Below are 25,564 nucleotides of genomic sequence, written 5' to 3' on the forward strand. Positions count from 1 at the left end.
AAAATAGTGTTAGTTCATGCAGTTCTATTTTATTGTATATATATATATATATATATATATATATATATATATATATATATACAACAGATATGGCTATAGTATTTACACCTTAATAAAGTTATATAAATTGGAAATATTGATAAATGATATCCAAAACATGGATGAATAGTGGGTAATTAAACGTGGATAAGTTGATATAATTAAATTAGGAAACAAATTTATTTTGTTTTCTGTTGTTTATTGTGTCAAATTCTTTTTAGAAGACAAAATTCATGCAATATCTATCTTGAACCTCAGTTTTACACATCGGGACTTATTTACTATTATTTTTGAACTTACAGTTGCAGGTTGGTTGTGATTTCTCATTAAAGGTATGTTGTTTAGTTATGTCATTTGTTATTACATTATTTTAGATCATCCGCGCCAAGCAAAATCTGCCTTGCAATGGACTAAATACAGGCAGGGTGTGATATGTCCACAACAACTAGAAAGGAATTATTACATAGATTAGTATTGATAAACTCTTAAAATAGAATACATACAAAGGTCTTTGTAAAGGTTGTGTGGAAAAGCCAGTTGTGTCTAAAGATTGAAATTTTGACATTAAAACACAAACATTGAAGTATCTAATCTCAAGGATAACCAAAAGAATGTATTAGCCACTAGAGCTGTTATTTTTTTTTTACTTTACCAAAATGATTTGCAAGGTATCTGCATAAAATTCTCATTCCAAAATGTCCAAGGGAAGTTGAGGAATATTTTTCAAAATTTATCAATTCTACTTCAAATCAGGCAAAATGGAATTAAATCAGCCAGATCGAATGAAAATTCACGATAACATAAAATAAGCTTTGGTCTGCAAAAGTTGAATAACCCAAAGTAAAATCAAGCAACATTTTGCCAAAAATTCTTAAAATTATTTTTGTTTAAAGATATTATAAAAATACAGTGAGGTGGTTCCAAATTGACTCCAGTTGATCATGAATGTCAAAGGTTCCAATAGGAATCTAGGTAGATTATCATTGAAAAAATGATATAAGAGCTAATTTAACATATTCCTCAGTTAAAAACATAGTGGAGGGAAATGCATTATCATGCCCATTCCGTTTTGGATAAACAAAATTGTCATAAATTGTCCAAAAGCTGCCACTAATTCATGATCACCAATTCGGAAGTACAATTATCATCCTCCTAACACTGTTTTACGAACTAAAACAAAGGTAAATTAGGAATCACTAGCAAGAAACAAGATGCCTATAAGGAAGATCATTCTGACCTTACTTAATTTGTTTAACTATTTACCGATAATTCAGAAAGACCAAAAATTTGAAATTTAGCCATCTGACCTTGTATTTAACTATGATTGAAGCATCTATAATTTCCTTGTATCAAAAATGCTAGGTGATTGAAGCATCTATAATGTACTTGTAAAAAAAAGCTAACCTCAAATTAACTTGATGTAGAGGCTAAGAAACAAAAATCTAGAGCATAATTGATGAAAACAATCGATAAAAAGAGAAGTTTCCCTGAAAACAAAAAACTCCTTATCCAAACTATTCCGTTAGCTTATCTGATAGCTGATTGGATCATCTTTGACAAAAATAACTCTCAACTGATACAGAAAGTGAAGAATTCACTACCAAATCCACCAACATTTGGAAGAAAAGAAATCATTACATCACCATCGCTCTCTAGAGACCCAAATCTAATAGGGAAATCGACCAAAAACACAAATAAGAAATTAAATACCAAAACAGACTCCAATCTCAATTTCCATATTCTATTCGAGTTTCTACTAATTGGTTAATGACCTAAAATCTTGTTGGGATCTTGTATTGGTGCAATCTGAGCGCGAGTAGAATGACAGTATACCACCGTTTTGGCGAAGTCTAGGCTACAGTTAGACTCTATATCTTTAAGACGAATTTGCCCCACACACGGTGCTCACGGAACACGGCAATCATCTCCCAAGATACAACGACTTTATCTTGCGATAACAGCATTTCAAATCGCAAGACCTCCGAACCGAAGAAGCTTCTCGAACTCGCCAATGCAAGTATGGAATGCAATGCTTGCTTTGCTTGGAAGGAATTGAGTGATTGAAATGAGGATGTGCGGGACCTTATTTATATTAAATGAAGGAGTATAAGAACCTCTTGGTTCAATTAGATCTCATCCATCTATTTTGAATTGGATGATGTAAATCGCATCATTTCCTAAGAGACACACTACCTCTTCATTAGATGTCACCCTTCAGAAATCAATAAATGAGATTTAGCCATCCAAAGAGCACTTAAACCTCTCAAGTTGAATGAACAAGATTTGTCAATCTTAATCCAACGATCAAGATTTAATTTCTCATTTATATTAAATTTCCAACAATCCCCCACATAAATGAAAATTAATACATGCATATTATCATCTAAGGAAAGTTCAATCGAAAATTATTGCATCAGGAGAGGTAGCTTGTGACTTTGAACCTTCCGCAGTAGAGTACCATCGAATTTACTAGGTTGCTTAGTGAACATAATGTTTTGAACTACTCAGTCGTTCATGTAACCAAGACAATGGTACCTACACAATAACTTCTCTCACTTCTTTATAGTTCTCACTGTTTTGTCCGTTTTGACCATGGACAATATCTTGGATTCATAAGTATTTCATTGAAGCAACCCATCTTCATACTTATATAGGTGACCTCCTATAAAGAGTATCCTACCATACTTTACTTTTTCAAGTATAGGAGTTATTAAAAGTTTATAACTTAACCTCACTACATATCATAAGTAGCACTTTTCCATCCTAGGAATGAGAGGAGAACTGGTTCAAGTGCTCACGCGGACTTTCATAATTTCGTTGTCATACCAAGATCTTGGGATCTTCAATCAACAAGGTTAGGTGACTACTATGAATGTTCTTGTTTGTAGATTTTTAATCTCATTCATCTTGATGTGCAGTATATTTGATTTCTATTCAAACCTTTTGTAAATGGATCCGCCAAGTTATCTTTTAATTTGACATAATCAATAGAGATAACTCCGTTAGAGATCAATTGCCCAATGGTGTTGTATCATCAACAAATATGTCATGACTTACCATTATACAAGTTATTTTGTGCCCTTGCAATTGCCAATTTATTATCACAATATATCATCACGGCAGGTACTGGTTTTTCCTAACATGGGATATCTTCTAAGAGATTACGAAGTCATTCTGCTTCTTCTACAACTTTGAGTTCCATAGTTAATCGAGTTATGCAGGTATGTTTCATGGATTTCCATGACACTGCTCCACCACCAATGATAAATACATATCCACGGGTGGATTTAGAGTCTTTTGTATCCAATTTGCTTCACAATAACCTTCTAGTACCGCTGGATATCTCGTATAATATAATCCATACTCTAAGGTATATCTTAAAAATTTAAGAACCCTTATTAATGCTTTCCAATGATCATCATTTGGATTACTTGTAAATCTACTTAATTTGTTGACCGCATAGATAATATCCGGGCATGTACATATAGTGATATACGTCAAACTGCCAATTATCCATGAATATTCCCATTGGGATACAGGTTCACCATGGTTCTTAGCTAAGTGCAAGTTTAAGTCCATCGGTGTTTTTACAGGGAAAGATCATATATATTGAATTTCCTTAGTACTGTCTCAATATAATGAGACTGTAAAAGAATAATTCCATCTAATGTCTTATTGATCTTAATCCCGAGTATAATGTCCGCTACCCATATTTTTCATATCAAAGGTTTTGGTCAACATCTTCTTAGTGGTCATGATTATATCATGATGACTACCCCTGATGAGCATATCGTCTACATATAAACAGATAATGCCAAATGAGTCAGGTGTGCCTTTGATATATATGCATTTATCGCACTCGTTTATTTTAAATCCATTTGATCGTAGTTTGGTCAAATTTCTCATGCGATTGTTTCGGTACTTGTTTTAGTCCACATAGTGACTTTACGAATCTACACACCTTATTTTCTTATCTTGGAGCCACAAACTCTTCAGGTTGCTTCATATATATTTCTTCTTCTAATTCACCATTTAGAAAGATTGTTTTCACATCCATTTGATATATCTCGAGGTTATGTATTACAGCAATAGCAATGAGTATTTGAATGGATGTGATCCTTGTTACTGGTGAATATGTATCAAGGAAGTCAAGGCCTTCCTTTTGTTTGAATCCCTTTGCCACTAGTCTTGCCTTATATTTTTCAATAATTCCATCAATCTTATCTTTCTTCTTTAGGATCCATTTACATCCTAAGGATTGATTCTAGGTAGAATATCCACCAATTCTCAAGTATGATTTTGCATGATGAAATTTATTTCACTATTGATGATTTCTTTCCAAAAGGGAGCCTCGGGACTTGATAAGGCTTCGCTTATTGTCCTTGGATCATTTTTCAACATATAAGTCATGAAATTATGACCAAATAAAGTTACTATTCTGGCCCTCTTGCTGCGTCTTGGTTCTTCATTATTTTCAAGATTACTCGTAGTTTCATAAGTTCTTTTATTTGAACTTTCCTCTTTCCTATCTTTGCAAGGAAAGATATCTTTAAAAAATACAACATTCCTTGATTCAATTGTTGTTCCAACATGTACATCAAGGACTGTTGATTTGTGCACCAAAAATTGATATGCACTACTATTATTAGCATATCCAATAAAAATGCAATCAATTGTCTTTGGTCCTATTTTGGTTTGCTTTGGCTTAGGCACTTCTACCTTAGTCAAACACCCTTACACTTTCAGATATTTATAAGAAGACTTATGACCCTTCCATAACTCATAAGGAGTTTTATCTTTCCTATTGTGAGAGATTTTATTGAAAATACAGTTTACCGATAAAATAGCTTCCCCCCACAAATTCTAGGGTAAACCCGAACTTATCAACATAGCATTCATAATTTCTTTACGAATTTGGTTCTTACGCTCGGCAATCTCATTTGATTGAAGAGAATAAGGATCTGTCGTTTGATGAATAATGTCAGATTCTGCACAAAATTCATCAAATGGACCATCATATTCTCCTCCTCGATCACTTCAAATTTTTTTAATTCGTTGACCAATTTGATTCTCAACTTCATTCTTATAATTTTGAATGCTTCTAAAGTTTCATCTTTGCCTTTTAATAGATACACATAACAGTATCTAATGCAATCATCAATGAAAATAACAAAGTACTTTTTGCCTCCTCTAGTCTGCACAAATTTTAAGTCACATATGTCACATGAATTAATTCTAGAGGGGTTGTGCTTCTTTCCACTGAATGGACAGACAACTTTGCCATTTTAACTTCAAGACATATTTCACATTTGTGTTGGATCAGCATTAAATGTTAGCAATAAATTTAAATTTATAAGTCATCGCAAAGTATTATAATTTACATGTCCAAGTCTAACATGTCATGAATTGGAACACTCGACCAAATAAGCAGAATTTATAATTTTATTTTCATTAAATTCACGATGTACAGTCATTACATTCATTTTGAATAAACCGTTTTCTATAAACCCTCTGTTAATGAATTAACTATTTTTTGTCAATACATATTTATTTGACTCAAACACTAGCCTGAATCCAACTTTGACAAGAGCCGACCCTAACACTAAAGTTTTCTGAATGTCGAAAACATGAAGCACATCAATTAGTGATGTCATCTTTAGTACCACTTTGCTAAGACCAACAATGTTGGAAGTTGTAGAATTACCCATCATTAGTTTTCTCCCATTAATAGGGGTATAAGTTGAAAATTGGGTCTTGTTAGAGCAAATGTGTCGTGTGGCACCAGTATTGACCTACCACTGCCTTGGATTGTCCACCAAGTTAGCTTCAAATACAATGGCAGTCAAGTCTAATTCTGACATATCTATTGGCACTAACTTATCTTCAGTCATGTGCACTTGAGTGGCTTTCTTTAGACGTCGGCAGTCTTTAGCCTTGTGCTTCGGTTTGCCACAATTGTGGCATGTTTCTTGTAGCTTCTAAGCTCTCCCTTGGCTATGTCCTTTGCCGAGATACTTTCTTTTCCTACAGTGTTTAGTTCCAGCAGATTTGTCTTTACAAATATAGGCATTTTTATTAATTTTGATTGCTTGCAATTATCTTCTTCAATCCGTAGTCTTACAATCAGATCCTCAAATCTCATCTCCTTTCGCTTATGCTTTAGATAATTTTTGAATTCCTTCCACGAAGGTGGAAGTTTTTCGATTATCGCAGCAACTTGAAAGGACTCATTTATTGTCATGCCCTCGGCATGCAAATTATGTAGGATTAACTACAACCCTTGGACTTGAGTTATCATAGTTTTGAAATCAATCATCTTGAAATCTAAGAATTTGCCAATAATGAATTTCTTCAATCCGGCATTTTCTATTTTATACTTCCTTTTGAGAGATTCCTATAACTCCTTTGCAATTGTCATTAGAATATACACATTCTATAATGTGTTATCTAAGCTATTGAGGATATAATTTCGACATAAGAAGTCACTATGTCCCCAAGCATCATATGTTGCCCTCTTTCTTTTATTAATCTCATCTTGAAATATAGAGGGGGCATCTTCACCTAAGAACATTGCAAGGTTCAACGTAATTAGGTAAAATAACATCTTTTGCTGCCACCTCTTGAAATTCATACCTGTAAACTTCTCTGGCTTCTCGCCGTGCGCAGGTGGCACAAGAGTCGTCGATAAAGAATCCATTAAGATTGCACAGAGAAATTCGTCTTAAAATTGTTGGGATCTTGTATTAGTGCAATCGAGTATGGGCAGAATGACGGTATACCACCATTTTAGCGAAGTCGAGACTAGAGTTAGAACCTATCACTTTAAGATGAATTTGCCCTGCACACAGTGCTCACGGAACATGGCAATCAGCCCTTAAGATACGACTTTATCTTGTGATAGCAACACTGCAAACGCAAGACCTTCGAACCGAAGAAGTTCTCGAACTCTCCAATGTAAATATGGAATACAATGCTTGCTTTACTTGGAAGGAATTGAGTGATTGAAATGAAGATGTGAGAGCTTATTTATACTACATGAAGGGGTATAAGAACCTCTTGGTTCAATTAGATCTCATCCATCCATTTTGAATTGGATGATGTAGATCGCATCCTTTCCTAAGAGACACTATCTCTTCATTAGATGTCACCCTTTAGAAATCAATGAATGAGATTTAGCCATCCAAAGGGCACTTAAACCTTTCAAGTTGAACAAACAAGATTTGTCAATCTTGATCCAACGATCAAGATTTAATTTCTCATTTACATTAAATTTCCATCAATCCCTCTCTTTGATGAATTAATGTATGCATTTATCACTAATGAGAGTCAATTGAAAATTTAATGTAAATGAAAAATTAAATATTGATCGTTGGATCAAGATTAACAAATCTTGTTCATTCAACTTGAAAGGTTTAAGTGCCCTTTGGATGGCTAAATCTCATTCATTGATTTCTAAAGGTTGACATCTAATGAAGAGATAGTATGTCTCTTAGGAAAGGATACGAGCTACATCATCCAATTCAAAATGGATAGATGAGATCTAATTGAACCAAGAGGTTCTTACACCCCTTCATTTAGTATAAATAAGGTCCCTCACATCCTCATTTCAATCACTCAATTCCTTCCAAGCAAAGCAAACATTCATTCCATACTTGCATTGGAGAGTTCGAGAAGCTTCTTCAGTTCGAAGATCTTGCGATTTGCAGTGCTGCTATGGCAAGATAAAGTCGTTGTATCTTGGAAGACGATTATCGTGTTCCATGAGCACCGTGTGCGAGGCAAATTCGTTTTAAAGAAATAGAGTTTAACTCTAGCCTCGACTTCGCCAAAACGGTGGTATATCGTCATTCCGCCCGCACTTAGATTGCGCCAATACAAGATCCCAACAATTTTAAGACGAATTTCTCTGTCAATCTTAATGGATTCATCATCGACGGCTCCTATTCCACCGGCGCATGGAGAGAAGCCAGAGAAGTTTACAAGTACGGATTTCAAGAGGTGGCAGCAAAAGATACTGTTTTACCTAACCACATTGAATCTTGTAAGATTCTTACATGAAGATGCCCCCTCTATATCTCAAGACGAGACTGATAAAGGAAAGAGGACGACATATGATGCCTGGGGACATAGTGACTTTTATGGAAAACTATACTCCTACGATACGTTATATCATGGATATTTTATATGCGCATTATATCCTTAATGGCTTGGATAACACGTTATATAACGTATATATTCCGAGACGGCAAAATAGTTATGGGAATCTCTCGAGAAGAAATACAATAGGAAAAGGCTGGATTCAAGAAATTCATCGTAAACTAATTTTTTAAGGTAAAATAGAAATTAATAGCAATTAATCTTGGACGAAATGTTTCATTTGAAAGTAACCCTTCATCCCTATAAAACAAACCTCATTCCTTCTACTCAACTCACTCAATTCTCAAGTTATGAATTCTCCTCTTGAGTTCTCTTCTCTCTCTCCTCTCTTAAGAGTTTCAAGGCTTCAAAAGTTTAACAGAACTCGAAATTTGGAGTGCTCCTATTTCGAGACGCAAGTCGTTGTATCTTAGAAAACGATTGCCAATAAACCGTAAGAACCTGGGCGGGACAATATCATCTTAAGGAAAGAAGGTCTAGCCTTCACCTCGACCTTAATACTCTTATCTTTAAGGATAAGTTTACCCAAAGGGGTTGTGTCGATATTCGAAGGGATAACTCAACAACCGACGAGATTAGGTCAGTAACGACGATACTAAGAAGGGTATGTCTCTGACCTGAAGGGGTACTTCGATAACCGAAAGGGGATATCAAGAGTATAAATGAGACAAGTTCCACATCGCCATATCGAGCTCCACCAGTTAGAGTTATCGACTCATCGTCGACATGACTAACTGAGCCGAACTGTTGGATCTCAATACCACAAATGCATATACATATACAGAATTTCTAACAATCTTAAGACGATATTTTTGCGACTTTATAATGATCATGAGTCTCACTCCTATGGATAGAAATTGGAGAAATTCTCCGTAATCGTCTTCAAGCAATGACAGACAAAAGACACTGTATCACTTGAAGAAAATGTATTTTTTAAGGTTACTATTAAAAGATGTCCTAGCGTATCTAAAAGTGAACATCAAATAATATGTGAGTTACTCGCAAGGAAGAATAGAATTTTCCTATGTGAGAATCATGTCTTAAAAGGATGGACAACAAAATTATACCATGGGTATAATGTAACAATGATGGTCAAGACTTTGTGAAGGTCATTTGACTAAAGTCACAAAGTTGAGGATAGTCAGTTTAAACTATCAAAAAGAGGGCTAATGAAAGTCTTCAGATAGAAGATTAAGTCCACTTAGTAAAAAGTTGGACTTGAGTCTAACTCAATAAAACCTAAGTGGAGGTCAAAATAGATGAGTTAGAAGGATTGCATTACATGTGTTGCAAGTGACTAAGAATTGAGTCAAGTGTCTCACGAAGAATAAATGCAATCATGGACAACACTCCAATCAAACGACTACAGCTATGGCTAATAAGATTAGAAGACCAAGGGATGTATACTTCTTGAGTCAAGTATCTCTCGAAGAGTTATATAATCTTGGTCAGCACTCTAATCAGACGACCATAACTTTGGCTCGATAAAATTGGAAGACTAAGGGATGTATACTTTTTGAGTCAAATGTCTCTCGAAGAGTAATACAATCCTAGTCAGTACTCCAATCAGACGACGGTAGCTTTGGCTCGATAAAATTGGAAGACTAAGGGATGTATACTTCTTGAGTCAAATGTCTCTCGAAGAGTAATACAATCCTAGTCAGTACTCCAATCAGACGACCGCAGCTTTGGCTTGATAAAATTGGAAGACTAAAGGATGTACACTTCTTGAGTCAAATATCTCTCAAAGAGTAATAAAATCCTGGTTAGCACTCCAGTCAAACAACCGCAGCTTTGGCTCGATAAGATTGGAAGACCAAAGGATATATACTTCTTGAGTCGAGTGTCTCTCGAAGAGTAAATACAATCTAGATTAGCACTCCGATCATATGACCACAAGTTTGGTTCGATGAGATTAGAAAACTAAGAGATGTATACCTCTTGAGTCAATCCTGGTCAACACTCTAATTAGACGATCCTAGCTCTAGCTCAGTGAAATTGGAAGACCAAGTGATACATACTTTCTATATTGAGCACTTTTTTTACAACAAGTGTAATTGTGATCATCATTCTGATTAGACAACCGGAGTTTTAACTCGATAAAATCAGAAGATTGGAGTTATGAAGACTTGCTTTTAAGCAAGATTGAGGTCAGAAGTGTTTATAAAACACTAGAAATATGGTTTAAAAAATCAATTAAGCAAGATCATCCATGATGATTGAGGGAGAGAATGCAGGATATTGCTTAAGGAATGTTTCTTAAGGAAGAGCAGCATTCAATAATCGACTATATCAAATTCACCTCAATTCAATAATGGTGGCTTAAACATTGAGAAGATGATAAAGCTATGTTGATAAGTTTTGGGTTTATCCTGAAAATTATAGAGGAAATTACCCTCTTGGTAAACCACAAGGCCTCAGTGAGATAGAAATGAAAAATCTCTATAAGACATTGAAAGGTCACGAACCTTCTAATGAAGCCTATAAATGTGGAGGTTAACTAATATGCCAATATATATGATATATTATGATATCTAAGAAATTATGAGAATGACACTAGTATAAAATGATAAGTTTTGAAATGACTTAATACCATTAAAAGCAATAGATCTCTAGTGGTAAAATCTCTATTGAATATGGAGAATTATGCAAATCCACTAGGCTTACCAAAAGATGAATTATACTGCATGTCTAGGGGAATGAGTCTAAAATTCAACATTTAAATCGAGTAGTGGTAACCCAACCATGTTGACGGGAGATCCCAAGATTATAGTTTAAAAGAGACAACTAAGCTATAAGATTCGAGGCACCTAGGAGTAATTACTCCAACTCATTCCTGGAGACAAAAGGTGCAACCTGTAAAATGAGTAAAGGATGAACAAAAGTTCTTAATAATTCCTATATTATGCCGTAAAAGGTATAATAGGGTATTGCAAGATACTCTTAATAGAAGATCACCTATATAAGTGTGAAGAGAGACCGCTTCACTGAAACACTTATGAATCTCAAGCTTTGTCCATGGCCAAAACGGACATGATAGAGAACTGGTAAAAGCCTGAGGGCTATTGTGTGGATATGATTGTCTTGGTTTACACCAACGGCTGAACAATTCAAAACATAGTTCATTAGACAACCAAATAAATCCGATCGTATTCCACTACAGAAAGTTCAAAGCCACAAGCTACCTCTCCTGATGCAATAGTCTTCCGATGAAACTCTTGTTTGAGACGTGAAACTTATCCATAATTTTCATTCATGTGGGAGATTAGTTTTGGTGACCATTGGGAATAAGACGGTTATTTCGCGAATAGACCATCGTAAACCAATTTCTCGAAACATGAGAAATTAATGTCTAATGAAGGATTGGTCTGATATGATCGGACGAAAGTTTGACTCGCGTACGAGTTGAATTCATGGGAACACTAGCTCGGGTATGTGAAACTATTGAGGGATATGAAATTATAATTAATTTCATTGATTAATTGATTGATTAAAAGATTAATCATTGTGTAATTAACTGATTAATTAATATTTACAATAAATTAAGTAAATAGTTAATCAATTAAATTAATTAATCATAATGAAAATGTTTAAGTTAATTAATTAATCATAATGAAAAGGTTTAAGAGAAAAGACGGATCCCATATCCTTTCACCTCTCTAACAAATCTAAGTTCACTTTGTGTCACAATTATGGTACTCAAACAAGCCAAGTAGTCATGCAAACTGAATGATCCAAACGGATACTAATGTTGGATATAATTATCCCTATTAGGTGGGTTTATTTGTAAGTTACACATGTGAATATGATCCGAACTCTTTAAAATGATCTAACTTATGTCTAGTGGGTTTCGGATAATTGGATGTGGATCTCATATGTGTAGAACCTTTAGTCCCGCATTTGTTATTATCTATATGCTGATAATAGATATTGGAATAAAGAGTTTTTAATATTCATCTTATTTCAGGAGAATTACATATGCTTATATAGCCACACAACCCTAAGCATCAACTTATTTACAAAAGATAAAAAGACTTATCTACCCTTACTTCTCACAACACTCCCCCTCAAGTTGAACATATATATCAAACATGTTTAACTTGCTAAGAGAAGAGTCAAAGACAACTTGGGGTATAGCTTTTGTAAACATATCAGCAAGTTGATCCTCAGACTTAACATAAGGCAGACATAGCTCTCCAGAATCAAGTCTCTCCCGAATAAAGTGACGATCAATCTCAATGTGTTTAGTCTGATCATGTTGTACCGGATTATTTGCAATATTGATTGCTGCCTTGTTGTCGCAATACAACTTGAGAGGTAATTCAACCTTTAATCCTATGTCTCTCAACAGAAAACTCAACCACAACATCTCTGCAAGACCATGTGCCATGGCTCGATATTCAGCTTCAGCACTGGACCGTGCACAAACATTTTGTTTCTTACTCCTCCAAGTTACCAAGTTTCCTCCCAAAAAAGTACAATAGCCAGAAGTAGACCTTCTATCATCTCGAGAACCAGCCCAGTCTGTATCAGAATAGCATTCCACCTTCAAATCACCACCTCCTTTAAACAGCAAGCCTTTTTCAGGACATGATTTCAAGTACCTTAGAATCCTGTCAACAGCCTTCATGTGGATAGTTTTAGGAGCATGCATGTACTGGCTTACTACACTAACAGCATAGGTGATGTCAGGCCTAGTCATAGATAAATAGAGTAATTTTCCAACCAGCCTTTGATACGTTCCCTTTTCCAGACTTGTAAGATCTTCCCCACTAGAACTAGTAAGATCATGATTTACTTCTATAGGAGTAGATGCTGGTCGAGAACCCAGCTTCCCTGTCTCCTTGAGTAAGTCCAACACATATTTTCTCTAACATACATAGATTCCTTTCTTTGATCAAGCGACTTCAATATCCAGGAAGTACTTCAATGATCCAAGGTCTTTAATTTCAAATTCTGATGTTAACTTGGACTTAAGAGCCTGGATTTCTACCTCATCATCCCCTGTAACTATCATATCATCAACATAAACCAAAAGAACGGTAGTGCTGTCCTTTTTCCTTTTTATAAAGAGTGTATGATCAGCATTCCCTTGTTTAAAACCAAACAATATCATGACTTTGCAAAATCTATCAAACCATACTCTGGGAGATTGTTTAAGCCCATACAAAGCTTTTCTTAGCTTGCAAACCTTTCCTTTTGTTTCAATTCCAGGCGGTGGCAACATGTATACTTCTTCATAAAGGTCACCATTCAAGAAGGCATTTTTAACATCTAACTGAAATAGAGGTCAATCATATTGAGCAGCAAAAGAAAAAATTACCCTGACCGAGTTCAGCTTTGCAACTGGTGCGAAAGTTTCCAAGTAATCTACCCTATATGTTTGGGTGAATCCCTTGGCAACAAGTCTGGCTTTATATCTAATCACTTCACCCTCTGAGTTATACTTGATAGCATAGACCCATTTAGAACCAACCAAGTTCTTCCCCTTTGGGGGATCAACTAACTCCCAAGTACCATTTATGTTAAGAGCCTCCATTTCTTCGTTCATTGCTTCCTGCCACCTTGAATCCCTTACAGCTTCATAATAGGAAGAAGGTATAGCATGATTTGATAATTGTGAAACAAATGCATGATATGAAGGAGACAAACGAGAGTATGAAACATGGTTGGAGATAGAATGTTGAGTACATGACCTGACACCGTTTCTAACAGCAACCGAAAGGTTCAGCTCATTCATATTTGGAGGTGTGGTTAGCTCAACTGATGAGGATAACTGCTTCACAGGATCAAGAGCCAGAGCATCCGATTCAACTAGTCGATCAATAGTAGGTTCTTGCTTGTGTCTTCGTCGTTTATAAGTAATAATATCTGGTGAAGACTGTGCTCCCAGTGATGGAGCATCTTTTCCCAGTGATGGGGCATCTTTTCTATTTTCTATGACATCCAGTGGAATAGTAGAAGAAACCACTTGAGGAACTTGAGGAACCACTTGAGGCACAAAGGAAGAGGTAATATTCTCCCCCTGAGGATGAGACGGAGAAGAATAATAAGACTCAGACTCAAAGAAAGTAACATCCTTCAAGATATATCTCGTCCTAGTAATAGGATCAAAGCACTTATAGCCTTTCTGGCAAGTGGAATACCCTATAAAAACTCCTCGTATAGAACGAGGATCAAGTTTAGAGGATTTGGGACCAAGAACATGTATAAAACAAAGTGAACCAAAAACCCGAGGTGTAAGGGAGAACAACTCTACGCTAGGATGAAGAATAGTGAGAGGACACCGGTTCCCGAGACCTTTAGATGGCAATCGATTGATGAGATAAACAGCGGCAAGAACAGCATCAACCCAGAAATATGGGTAAGTGACGTTGAAATAATAGTACACGGGCTGTTTCAAGAATATGATGATTCTTTCTCTCGGTCACTCCATTTTGTTGTGGTGTGTAGGGACAAGATGACTCATGAAGAATTCCTGAGTCTTCAAGAAAAGTATTTAGAGACTGTGTAAAGTACTCACGGGCATTGTCAGAACGAAGAATCTTCACCTTTGAGTTAAATTGGATTTCAACCATTCTACAAAAATTTTGAATGAGACAAGGAACTTCTTCCCTGGTTTTCATCAAATAAAGTCATGTACAGTGGGTGAAGTCATCAATAAAAGAGAGAAAATATCGATAGTCATCCAAAGAAGTCACAGGAGAGGACCCCCACACATCCGAATGAACAAGATCAAATGGAGACAAACTCTTCTTTAAAGACTCAGAAAAATGTGTTCTACAATGTTTGGATAACTGACAGATTTCACATTGAAATGACTGAAGAGAAATAGAAAGGAACAGACTAGGAAATAAAATTTTCAAAGACTGAAAAGACAAATGTCTCAACCAAGAATGCCATAAAAGAATTTCTTGATGCTTAGTTCCCAAACACTTGGCTGCAGATTTCAGAGCAGATGTTGTTTCAAGCTGATAATAATAAAGACCCCCTACTTCACGGCCAGTCCCAATCGTCTGCTTGGTCTCGAAATCCTGGAAGACACAATGATCAAGGAAAAAAGTTACGGAGCAGTGTAGTTGTTTAGTAATGCTACTAACAGAAAGTAAATTAATAGAGACGGAAGGAACGTGAAGTGCAGAGGAAAGGAAAAAATGATCTGTAAGTTTTATGGAACCTTTGCCAGCAACAGTGGCTTTGGTTCCATCTGCAATGATCACTTTCTCCTGCCCAGAGGATAAAGAATAAGAAATAAAGGAGTTAGCAGCATTTGTCATGTGATCCGTAGATCCTGAATCAATGACCCAGGGCTGTAAAAACTGGGACCAGTAACACTTAATCCCAGGCCACGGATACCTGTGTGCGCTTGAAATGGAGTAGAGTCTGTAGGAGTAGAGGCCGAAGATGAAGCCTGAAGCCGAGAGAGAAGATGCTGGAGGTTAACAATATCAGTAGAAGACAATCCCGTGATAGAGAACACAGAGGAACCAATAGTCTCTTCACTTTCTAACTTTTGGATAGCAATATTACTACTATTAGGAGCCTTCTTAGCATTGTGCTTAAATTTTTCAGGTTTCTTTTCTGGATATTTTTCCCAACAGAAATCTGAATCATGATTAGTTCTCTTGCAGTGCCGACAAAAACTGTCCCCTTGTGTTTTAGTTCCCCCAGGCCGAAACTTGTTTGCAGAACCAATAAAGACAGAGGTCTCCCCAATCGGAGGACCTCCAGTGGAAATCCCCTTGTTGTTCATGGTCCTTTTTCTACCTTCTTCACTTAGAATTTTGTAGTAAACTTGTTCTAGAGAAGGAGTAGGATCAAGACCAAGAATTTGCCCTTTTAAAACCTCAAACTCTGTAGTAAGTCCATCTAAAAATTTAATAATTCTGTCTTTTTCCAGAAGCTTTAAATATCTCTGATGATCATCAGTGGAACTCCAATTTTCCATCCGGTAGTAGTCAAACTATCCCACAGTCCCTTCAGAGTAGCAAAATAATTGGTGATTGACATAGAACCTTGTTCAAGTTTGAAAATTTGACTGCTGATCTGATAAGTACGCAGCATATCATGTCGACGTCCATACATATGCTCCAGTGTCTTCCATATGTCGTACGCTGTTTTGTTATGAAGAATGACTTGTTTGATGCCAGAATTAACAGAGTTAAGCATCCAAGTCATTAATTGAATATTGTCACGCCGTCAAGTGCGAAAGCTAGGATCCTTTTCATCTGGTTTCACTTTAGTGCCATGAAGAATATCAAGTTTATCATGGCCTTCGACATAAAGTTCAACGGCAACTGCCCAAGATGCATAATTTGTCTCAGACAATTTTTCTGATACTATCTGAAGACCGGACCCTCCAGTGTCTGCCATTGTGAAAACCGGTTGTACCTGTCCTGAAGAAGACATAGGGTTCGCAGAAATCCCCGAGGTTTCGCTAGCGTTGTCCGCCATTAAAATTTTTCTGGAAGGGGCGGTGGCAGTAGACTAGGCTGAAGAAAAGGAATTCGAGAGAGAGTGAAGTGCAGGAGATCGTGATGAAGAAAGGAAGAAGAAAGCTTGGTCGGCGCCAGGAGATCGCGATGAAGAAAGGAAGAGGAAAGCTTGGTCGGCGCTAGGGCAAAGAGGAAGAAGACGCGCCGACGGCTAGGGTTAGGGTTAGGGATCGGAACTTTGCTCTGATACTATGTTGGAATAAAGAGTTTTTAATATTCATCTTATTTCAGGAGAATTACATATGCTTATATCGCCACACAACCCTGAGCATCAACTTATTTACAAAAGATAAAAAGACTTATCTACCCTTGCTTCTCACAACAATAGATATTCAGTATATATGTGAACTTATAGTCCTGCATCTATTATTATCTATGGACTGATAATAGATGTCTGCTATATATAGGGTTAATCCCCAAGGGCTTAGGGAATAATCTTGACAGTGCTTTTGGTTCCCCATTCACCTAAAATAGCCCCTTGGAAGACCTTCCTTTTCTTTCTGCTGCATCTTCTTCCACAGGGATTATTTCTAGAGGACGCTAAAGACGATGATGGCTCTTCAATCAGGTTCCTTGTCATATTTGTTTATATATATTTTTTTTATGTCATGTTTAATTGATGAAATGAAGATCCATGCTCATATGTTCTTGTATTTCCTATATGTGAATTCTTATACAGTTCTTAGAATCCATGCGGCTTAAATTTTACAAGAACTATCAATTGGTATCATAACCAAAGCTCTGTTTCTTCATGTTTTCATGGCAATATAATATATATTTTTTGTCGATTTATTGTTTGTATGCTAGATCAAGTTTTTCCTAGTTAATACAAATTTTTTATCATCGAAATCTTTTGTATAGAAAATCTAGGCAAGGCTTGATCTTTCATTAGTGATGGTTTAATCGATTGATTTGGTCGACCAATCGATTACCAAACCTAAAACATCGAACAGAATCAATAGAAATTGATTAAGAATTTTTCTTAATTGATTTCCCGTTTTAGACTCGCGACTATGTCAATTTTAGTTGGTTAAGTTTTTTTTTAATCGATTGAGATTGTTGATTTTTTTTATAATCGATTAAGATTTTTTTTAATTAAAAAAAATTCTGAAATAGAACTTACAAGGAGTTTTAGCTTCTTAAAGGAGGGTTCTATATATGATCATGTAGTGGCATATAATAGACTTTTAAATCGATTGTGATAATTGATTGGATAAAACCAATCAACTGTCATATGGTATCAATTGATTGATAAGTCTAATTTAGACTTGTTAAGGCTGATTAAATAATTTCTGTTCGAATTAAGTTCCTAAAATTTTCTTAAGTCTATCCACACAATGTGCTACTAAGTTGAACTAATGTATTGGCTCAAAAGAAGACACCTTAGGTAGGTTTAGTACATTTTATGTTGGTAGACGTATATCTATGCTAAAGGTAATCGGCCCAAAGGAAGATTACTTTTAGGCCAGATATATACATAATGTAGCTTACAACTATGGAACAAGATATTATTTTGTTCAGATCATGCACACAATATGTCGGCCTAAAGGAAAGCATATTATGTGGCCGATTAAAGTTGTTGTAAGCTATGAACCAAAATATAATTCATATAGAATATCATATTATACGCACAATGAGTCGGCCCAAAGGAAGGCACATTGTGTGGCCAATTAAAGTTTGAGTTATATTAGAAAGTATCGCAAACAAATAATGTGTCGACCCAAAGGAAGGCACATTATGTTGTACTTGATATCTCATAAAGAGTCCATTTATATGCATTTAAAATTTTATTTTATTTAGATAATTTGATATTACTTATATGTTCTTGGCTTTAGTTAAATCGTGAGCTTAAATAAATTTCTCTCTTAAATTTCAGTGCAATCTGTAACTGCCAGCATTAATAACATCCCAACACTAACTGGTTCGAATTTTACTGAATAGAAAGAATATGTGACCGTAGTCTTAGGTTGCATGGACTTAGACTATGCATTAAGGAGTGATCGTCCCACACCTTTGACCAGTACTAGTACTATAGAGCATAGGGCTAAATTTCAGCTGTGGGAGAAATCAAATCGCATGTGTCTAAGTATCATGAAACTTCCTATACCGACATCAATAAAGGACTCAATAACAGAGGGAGGAGATGTTAAGAGTTTCCTGGACCAATTAGCAGACCAATTCACCTCAAATGAAAAGGTCGAGACTACCACACTTCTTACGAAGCTGGTGACCATGCGGTATAATGGTAAAAGAAACATAAGAGAGTACATTATAGAGATGTCCAATATAGCGATAAGTCTGAAAGCACTAAAATTCGATATGTCTGAGGGTATGTTAGTGCATTTCGTCTTGATGTCTCTGCCTGCACGGTTCACTCCTTTTAATATATCGTATAATATTCAAAAGGAAAAGTGGACATTGAATGAGCTTATAGCTCAATGTGTGAAAGAGGAAAGGAGACTAAAGATTAAAACATCTAAGAGTGCTCACTTAGCATCTGGTTCTCAAAATGCGAGCAAGAAATGAAAGGGGATCAATAACAAAGGAAAAGGAAAACAAACTGCAAATTCTGGAGGCAATGGCCATAAGGAGCACAAGAAGCAGAATAAGGAATCTACTTGTTTCTTTTGCAAGAAGAAAGGTCATATGAAGAAAGACTGCCTCATGTACGCCAACTGGCGTGTAAAGAAAGGTAAACTTCTCAACTTTGTTAGTTCGGAAATCAATTTAGCTATTATACCCACTTACACTTGGTGGATAGATATCAATACTACTACTCACATAAGTGTCACTATGCATGGTTGTCTCAGGAGCCGACTTCTTCTTGATGGTGAAAGATACATCTATACAAGAAATGGAAAGAAGGCTAAAGTTGAGTTGATTGGTGTTTTTAGGCTTTGTTTAGGAACCAATGTCTTTCTAGATTTAGAAAATACATTTATTGTACCGTCTTTTCGACGAAATTTAATTTCAATTTCTTGTTTGAACAAATCAGGTTATTCTTATTCATTTAGAAATGGAAATTTCAGTATTTTCTTTAATTAGTGTTGGTTGGCAATGGTTCCTTGGTTGATAAGCTTTATAAATTGAACACATTTACTCCTACGGTTGACAACGTAATAATGCATAGTATAGGTACGAAACGCAAATTAACTGACGAGAATTCTTCCATGTTGTGGCATAGGCGTTAGGATATATATCCAAACAATGCCTAGAAAGATTAATGTCACATGGAATTCTCGATTCCCTTGACATGTCAGACTTTGATATCTACATAGAGTGTATTAAGGGGAAAACCACTAACAAAAAGAATAAGAGGACTAGCCGTTGTAGTGATGTTTTGGAACTAATAGATACGGATATTTGTGGATCATTCCTTAAGGCATCTTGGAATGGACACACATATTTTATTAGCTTCATAGATGACTATTCCAGATTTAGTTATCTGTAGCTTATTCATGAGAAATCGCAATCTTTGGACATGTTCAAATTTTTCAAAGCCGAAGTTGAACTTCAACTAGGTAAGAAAATTAAAGCTGTCTGATCCGACTGTGGAGGTGAATATTACGGTCGATATGATGGATCAGGTGAACAACGTCCAGGACCTTTTGCGAATTACCTTGCTGAGTGTGGAATTGTGCCTCAGTATACCATGCCTGGTACACCCAGTCACAATGGTATAGCTGTGCGTCGTAATCGAACCCTAAAAGACATGATAAGAAGTATGATGGCTTTCACTTCTCTACCAGAGTCCTTGTGGGATGAAGAACTCAAGACTGCAGTTTACCTACTCAATAGAATACCTAGTAAGGCAGTAACTAAAACCTCATTCGATATGTGGGCGGATAAGAAGCCTAGCATTAGGCACTTACACGTCTGGGTTATCCAGCTGAAGCTAGGCCTGATAAGCCTAATAAAAGAAAACTGGACTCAAGAACGATTAGCTGTAATTTTGTAGGATACTCTGAAAAGTCAAGAGGGTATAAATTTTATGATCCCTTTAATAGATCCTTCTTCGAAACAGGAAATGTCAAGTTCATTAAGGATAGTGAGAGTAATAAAATCAGGGAAGTATCTTTTGAGGAAAGCATTGGTGATCCTCCTGTGGTTACTACTAGTGCGATCAGTAGCGGTATGGTTACCATACCACACATTATGGGTATCACACATCAGTGAGTGTAGTGAACCAAGATATTCCCATGACATCTCCAATGCAATTGAAGGAATTTACCACTGAAATTGAAGTATTGTCTCATATTGATAAACAAGTACCTCAACCACCTCAAACACAAGTGCTTTTAAGGCGATCCATAAGGGAACGGAGAACTACAAATTCTTGTGATTATGTTTATCTCCAAGAGCATGATTTAAGACGATCCACAAGGGAACGAAGAACCACAAATTCTTATAATTATGTTTATCTCCATGAGCATGATTTTGACATAGGGTTGGAGAGTGATCCTACATCTTTCTAAGAAATCAAACAATGCTCTAACCCTGAAAGGTGGATTAACGTCATGCAAGAAGAGTTGAAGTCTATGGCGGACAATGACGTTTGGGAACTTGTCGAATTGCTTGAAGGAAAGAAGCTCGTTGGCTGTGAATGGATATTTAAAACCAAGCGAGATTCAAGGGGCAATGTCGAAAAGTATAAGGCTCGTCTTGTTACCAAAGGATTCACTCAGAAAGAAGACATTGATTACAAGAAGATTTTCTCACCTGTGTCAACGAAAGACTCCCTTAGAGTAATCATGGCACTTGTAGTTCATTATGATTTGGAGTTACATCAAATGGGTGTAAAGACTACATTCCTCAATAGAGACATAAAGGAGTCTATATATATGGTGCAACCAGAGAACTTTGAGTCTAAAGTCTCAAAGCACCTAGTATGTAGATTAAAGAAGTTCATTTATGGTTTAAAACAGGCATCCATCAGTGGTACCGAAAATTTGATCAAGTGGTTATCTCATTTGGATTTAAAAAGAACCTAGTTGATCAATGCATATATGTCAAGTTCAATGGGAGCAAGTTTATTATACTTGTTTTGTACATGGACGATATATTGCTTACGAACAATAATAAAGGTATGTTGCATCAAACCAAGTCATTTCTATCTGTTAATTTTGAAATGAAAGATCTTGGTGAAGCATCTTTTGTTTTAGGCATACAGATATATCGTGATCGTTCAAAAGGTATTTTTGGACTTCACAACAGGCCTATATTGAAAATGTGCTTATAAGGTATGGTATGCGGAACTGTACACCTAGTAATACACCTGTGTCAAGAGGTGACAAGTTCAGCTTGCAGCAGTGTCCACAGCTTGAACTTGAAATAAAGGAGATGGAGCAATTCCCATATGCGTTAGTAGTGGGAAGTTTCATGTATGTACAAGTTTGTACTCGACTAGATATAGCATTTATAGTGGCAATGTTAGGCAAATATGTTAGTAATCCAAGACCGTCACACTGAAAAGTGGTAAAGAGAGTGATGCGGTATTTGCAAAGAACTAAAGAACATATGCTCACGTATTGGAGATCAGATCACTTGGAGGTGATTGGATATTCAGACTCTGATTTTGCTAGATGCTTGGATAGCAGGAGGTCCACTTCGGGCTATATCTTCATGTTTGCTGGAGGGGCTATATCTTGGAAGAGTATCAAGTAGACGTTAATAGTCACTTCTACTATGGAGGCAGAGTTGATAGCATGCTATGAAGCATCTAATCACGGGATTTAGCCGCGGAACTTCATCACAGCATTGCAGATCGTTGATGGCATTGACAGGCCATTGAGGATTTACTGTGATAATAAAGCCGCAGAACTTTATGCCAAGAAAAATCGTACTTGATCAAAGTCTAAACACATCGACATCAAGTGTCTAACGGTTAAAGAAAGAGTTCAGAGTCGTCAGATTATGGTAGAGCACATCAGCACAGATTTCATGTTGGTCGATCCACTCACCAAAGACTTAGTGCCTAAGGTGTTTCATGTGCATGTTATGGATATAAGAGTCCTTCTTATGGAAGAATAACTCATCTAGTAGGAGTCTGTATTTATTGCTCTATGTTGATTAATAAAGACAAACATTTGTTTTCATTATTGTACGTACTTAAAGTTCAAAACATTAATGGGAATTTATATGTTTGTTTGGCACTGTGACTATGATATCATTATTTACTGTTGTTATTTAGCATTTAGTGTCGGTAAATAAGATATAGATTCCTTTTGGAATCATATAATTTAAATTATGATTTGCTATTGCAGTTTAGCATAAAGTATTTTGCAAATATGATCTGACCTCTTTTGAGGTCATCTTAGGACTAGTTGAAAATTGGCATGTACTGATTACATTTCATGTAATTTTCACTCTACACATCTACATCTTGGTCTATGTCATTAATGACATTGGTATTGTGATTACTGTTGGGGCTTGTTACGATCATATACAGTAGTTATGATCTTTTTAGTCCTATACCAATGAAGTTAATGAACCAGATTGTTTATAAGGATATTTTATACCAATCAAGTTTGATATCAACTAAAGTTTTACTTGTATTTTACATACAACTCACATATAGCCCAAGTGGGAGATTCTTGGATTATTAGGTGGGTTTATTTGTAAGTTGCACATGTGAATATCATCCGAACACTTTAAAGTGATCTAAATTATGTCTAGTGGGTTTCGAGTAATTGGATGTGGATCTCATATGTATAGAACCTTTAGTCCCGCATCTATTATCATCTATATGCTGATAATAGATATTCAGTATATATATGAACTTATAGTCCTGCATCTATTATTATCTATGGACTGATAATAGATATCCACTATATATAGGGTTCGTCCCCAAGGGTTTAGGAATAATCTTGACAAAGCTTTTGGTTCCCCATTGACCTAAAACTTTTTGGCGTTATCACCCCTAAGCTCCTTGGAAAACTTTCCTTTTCTTTCCGCTGCATCTTCTTTCACAGGGATTATTTCTAGACGACGCTAAAGACAATGATGGTTCTTCAATCAAGTTCTATGTTCTTGCATTTTCTATATGTGAATTCTTATACGGTTCTTAGAATCATGCGGCTTAAGTTTTACGAGAACTATCAACTAAGGCTAGCAGTATTTAGATAGCCGTCCAACCATTAATATCCATTTCCAAATCCTGCTGAGCCTGCGGCGTAACTCGTATGTTCCAGTGGTTAAAACTTCCGGGAGAAAAGGAGCTCGGGGAAACCAAAAAAAAAAAATAATCCAGAATTTTATCACTCTCACAAAACCCCAAATTTCAAAAACACCCAGTACCGGCACGAGTCTACAAGGAAAGATCGCTCCATACCTTCCATGTTGGAGAGAACCGTCGAGAAGGTGTCGAACGTCAGGATAAACCAAAAGAACCCCGGCAGCATTAGCTCCCACACCACTCTCACCATTTTCACCTCAAACCGTCCCGTGCCTTCTTACAGCAACCTGAACTGGAAACCCATCCCGAACTCCAGAAGGAACAGCTCCAGATGCAAGGACCTCTCAACTAACAACCATCCTCCGGCATTCCTCGACAGAACTCCGCCGGACACCAAAAATGGAAGCGGGACGCGGTGGTGGAGGCAACCGTGCACAGGATATCAATGCAACTAGGAAACGGGATGGGATTGAATCCAAGACCCCGACGACGAGCGCTTATCTGCTTCCCCCTTCCCCGCTTCGCTTTTACTTTTGATCAGTTTTGGAGCTTTCTCTTTGCTCGGTAAGGCACAACCTGGACGGGGTTGCTGTCTCGTAGCGAGCAGGAAGAACGGATTTGGCTCAATACAAAGCCATCAACATCAACATCTGGACCAACTTGACGCCATCCAACGGCCACAATTGCGTTGTGAGTCGGAGTTTCCTGTCCCTGTCCCATTTCCCGTATACTGATCCGGTGCGTAGTCAAACTAGATCAAGTCAAACCTTTTCGGATCTATGCTCGCTCGAGGAACCTAAAAGCATAGCGGTGGGTGTTTGGGTGGGTACCCACACGGAGAGTAAACAAAAGTGCAAGAGGGTGGAATAGATGATTAAAGTAAGGGGTGGGTCCCGGTCTCCGGGGTATATTTGGCGTCATCAGTGCGGTCACTTTTCTTTTTAGCTTTTATTATTAGGGCAATTTACTCACCTAGTGTACCGATTTACCACTGTCACTCTTCGAATCATTTTTCTTATCTTTGATTTGTAGTTAGTTATTTTATAAATTGCAGTATAAAAATTTAAAGTTTGTAAATATTTTATATTAATTGAAGTGCACATCCCTCGTTTGTGTGACCATGCCTACGTCACTTTCTAAAAATAATGAGCACACGTTCTTTGAAATTGAGAGATTTCCATACCAAATCTGTCAGCGGAAAATTTGCATATAACAATTCTGTTTATAAATAAATAAATAAGTCATAATGTTGAATAGACGATTAATTTAATTTTATAAAATAACTTTCTATTAACTGTAAGAATAAAGAATAAATAAAAAATAGATATAAAATCCATCCTAATAGTCAATATTTCCAAATTTATTAGTATAAAGAAAAAAATTTTAGTAATACATTGTAATTAAATTTTAAATTTTATTACTGAAGGATCTCACGGTGCACAATTCCTTTTGTTATCGCCCTCGTGTTTGATTGTATTTACGTAAAATGAGTGCATTTTGCCTTGTATGATAATTATTTTATTTTTAGGAAATTTTAAAAATGAAAACGCAATAGAAATAGAACTACCACATATTGGTATTTGATGGGCCTGTTATGTAGGTCTACCACTATAAACATGGATTTAGGTACTTTACTTAAATCATGATAACTCATCAAATATTTTATAAAAAAAAATTATATATTTTGAATAAATGATAT

General features: G+C 36.2%; 1 protein-coding gene across 1 annotated transcript in view; it reads right to left on the reverse strand.

The window, feature by feature from the left end:
• Positions 1-24,417, reverse strand: part of LOC122001356 (LRR receptor kinase BAK1-like) — a 33,785-nt gene extending 9,368 nt beyond the window's left edge. The window contains exon 1 of the mRNA XM_042556065.1: positions 24,022-24,417. Coding sequence (XP_042411999.1) covers positions 24,022-24,115 — 94 coding nt within the window. The 5' untranslated portion in view covers positions 24,116-24,417. The remainder of the gene's footprint in view (positions 1-24,021) is intronic.
• Positions 24,418-25,564: the final 1,147 nt, after the last annotated feature.

The sequence above is a fragment of the Zingiber officinale genome, chromosome 7A, assembly GCF_018446385.1.
Source record: "Zingiber officinale cultivar Zhangliang chromosome 7A, Zo_v1.1, whole genome shotgun sequence".
NCBI classification, from domain to species: domain Eukaryota; kingdom Viridiplantae; phylum Streptophyta; class Magnoliopsida; order Zingiberales; family Zingiberaceae; genus Zingiber; species Zingiber officinale.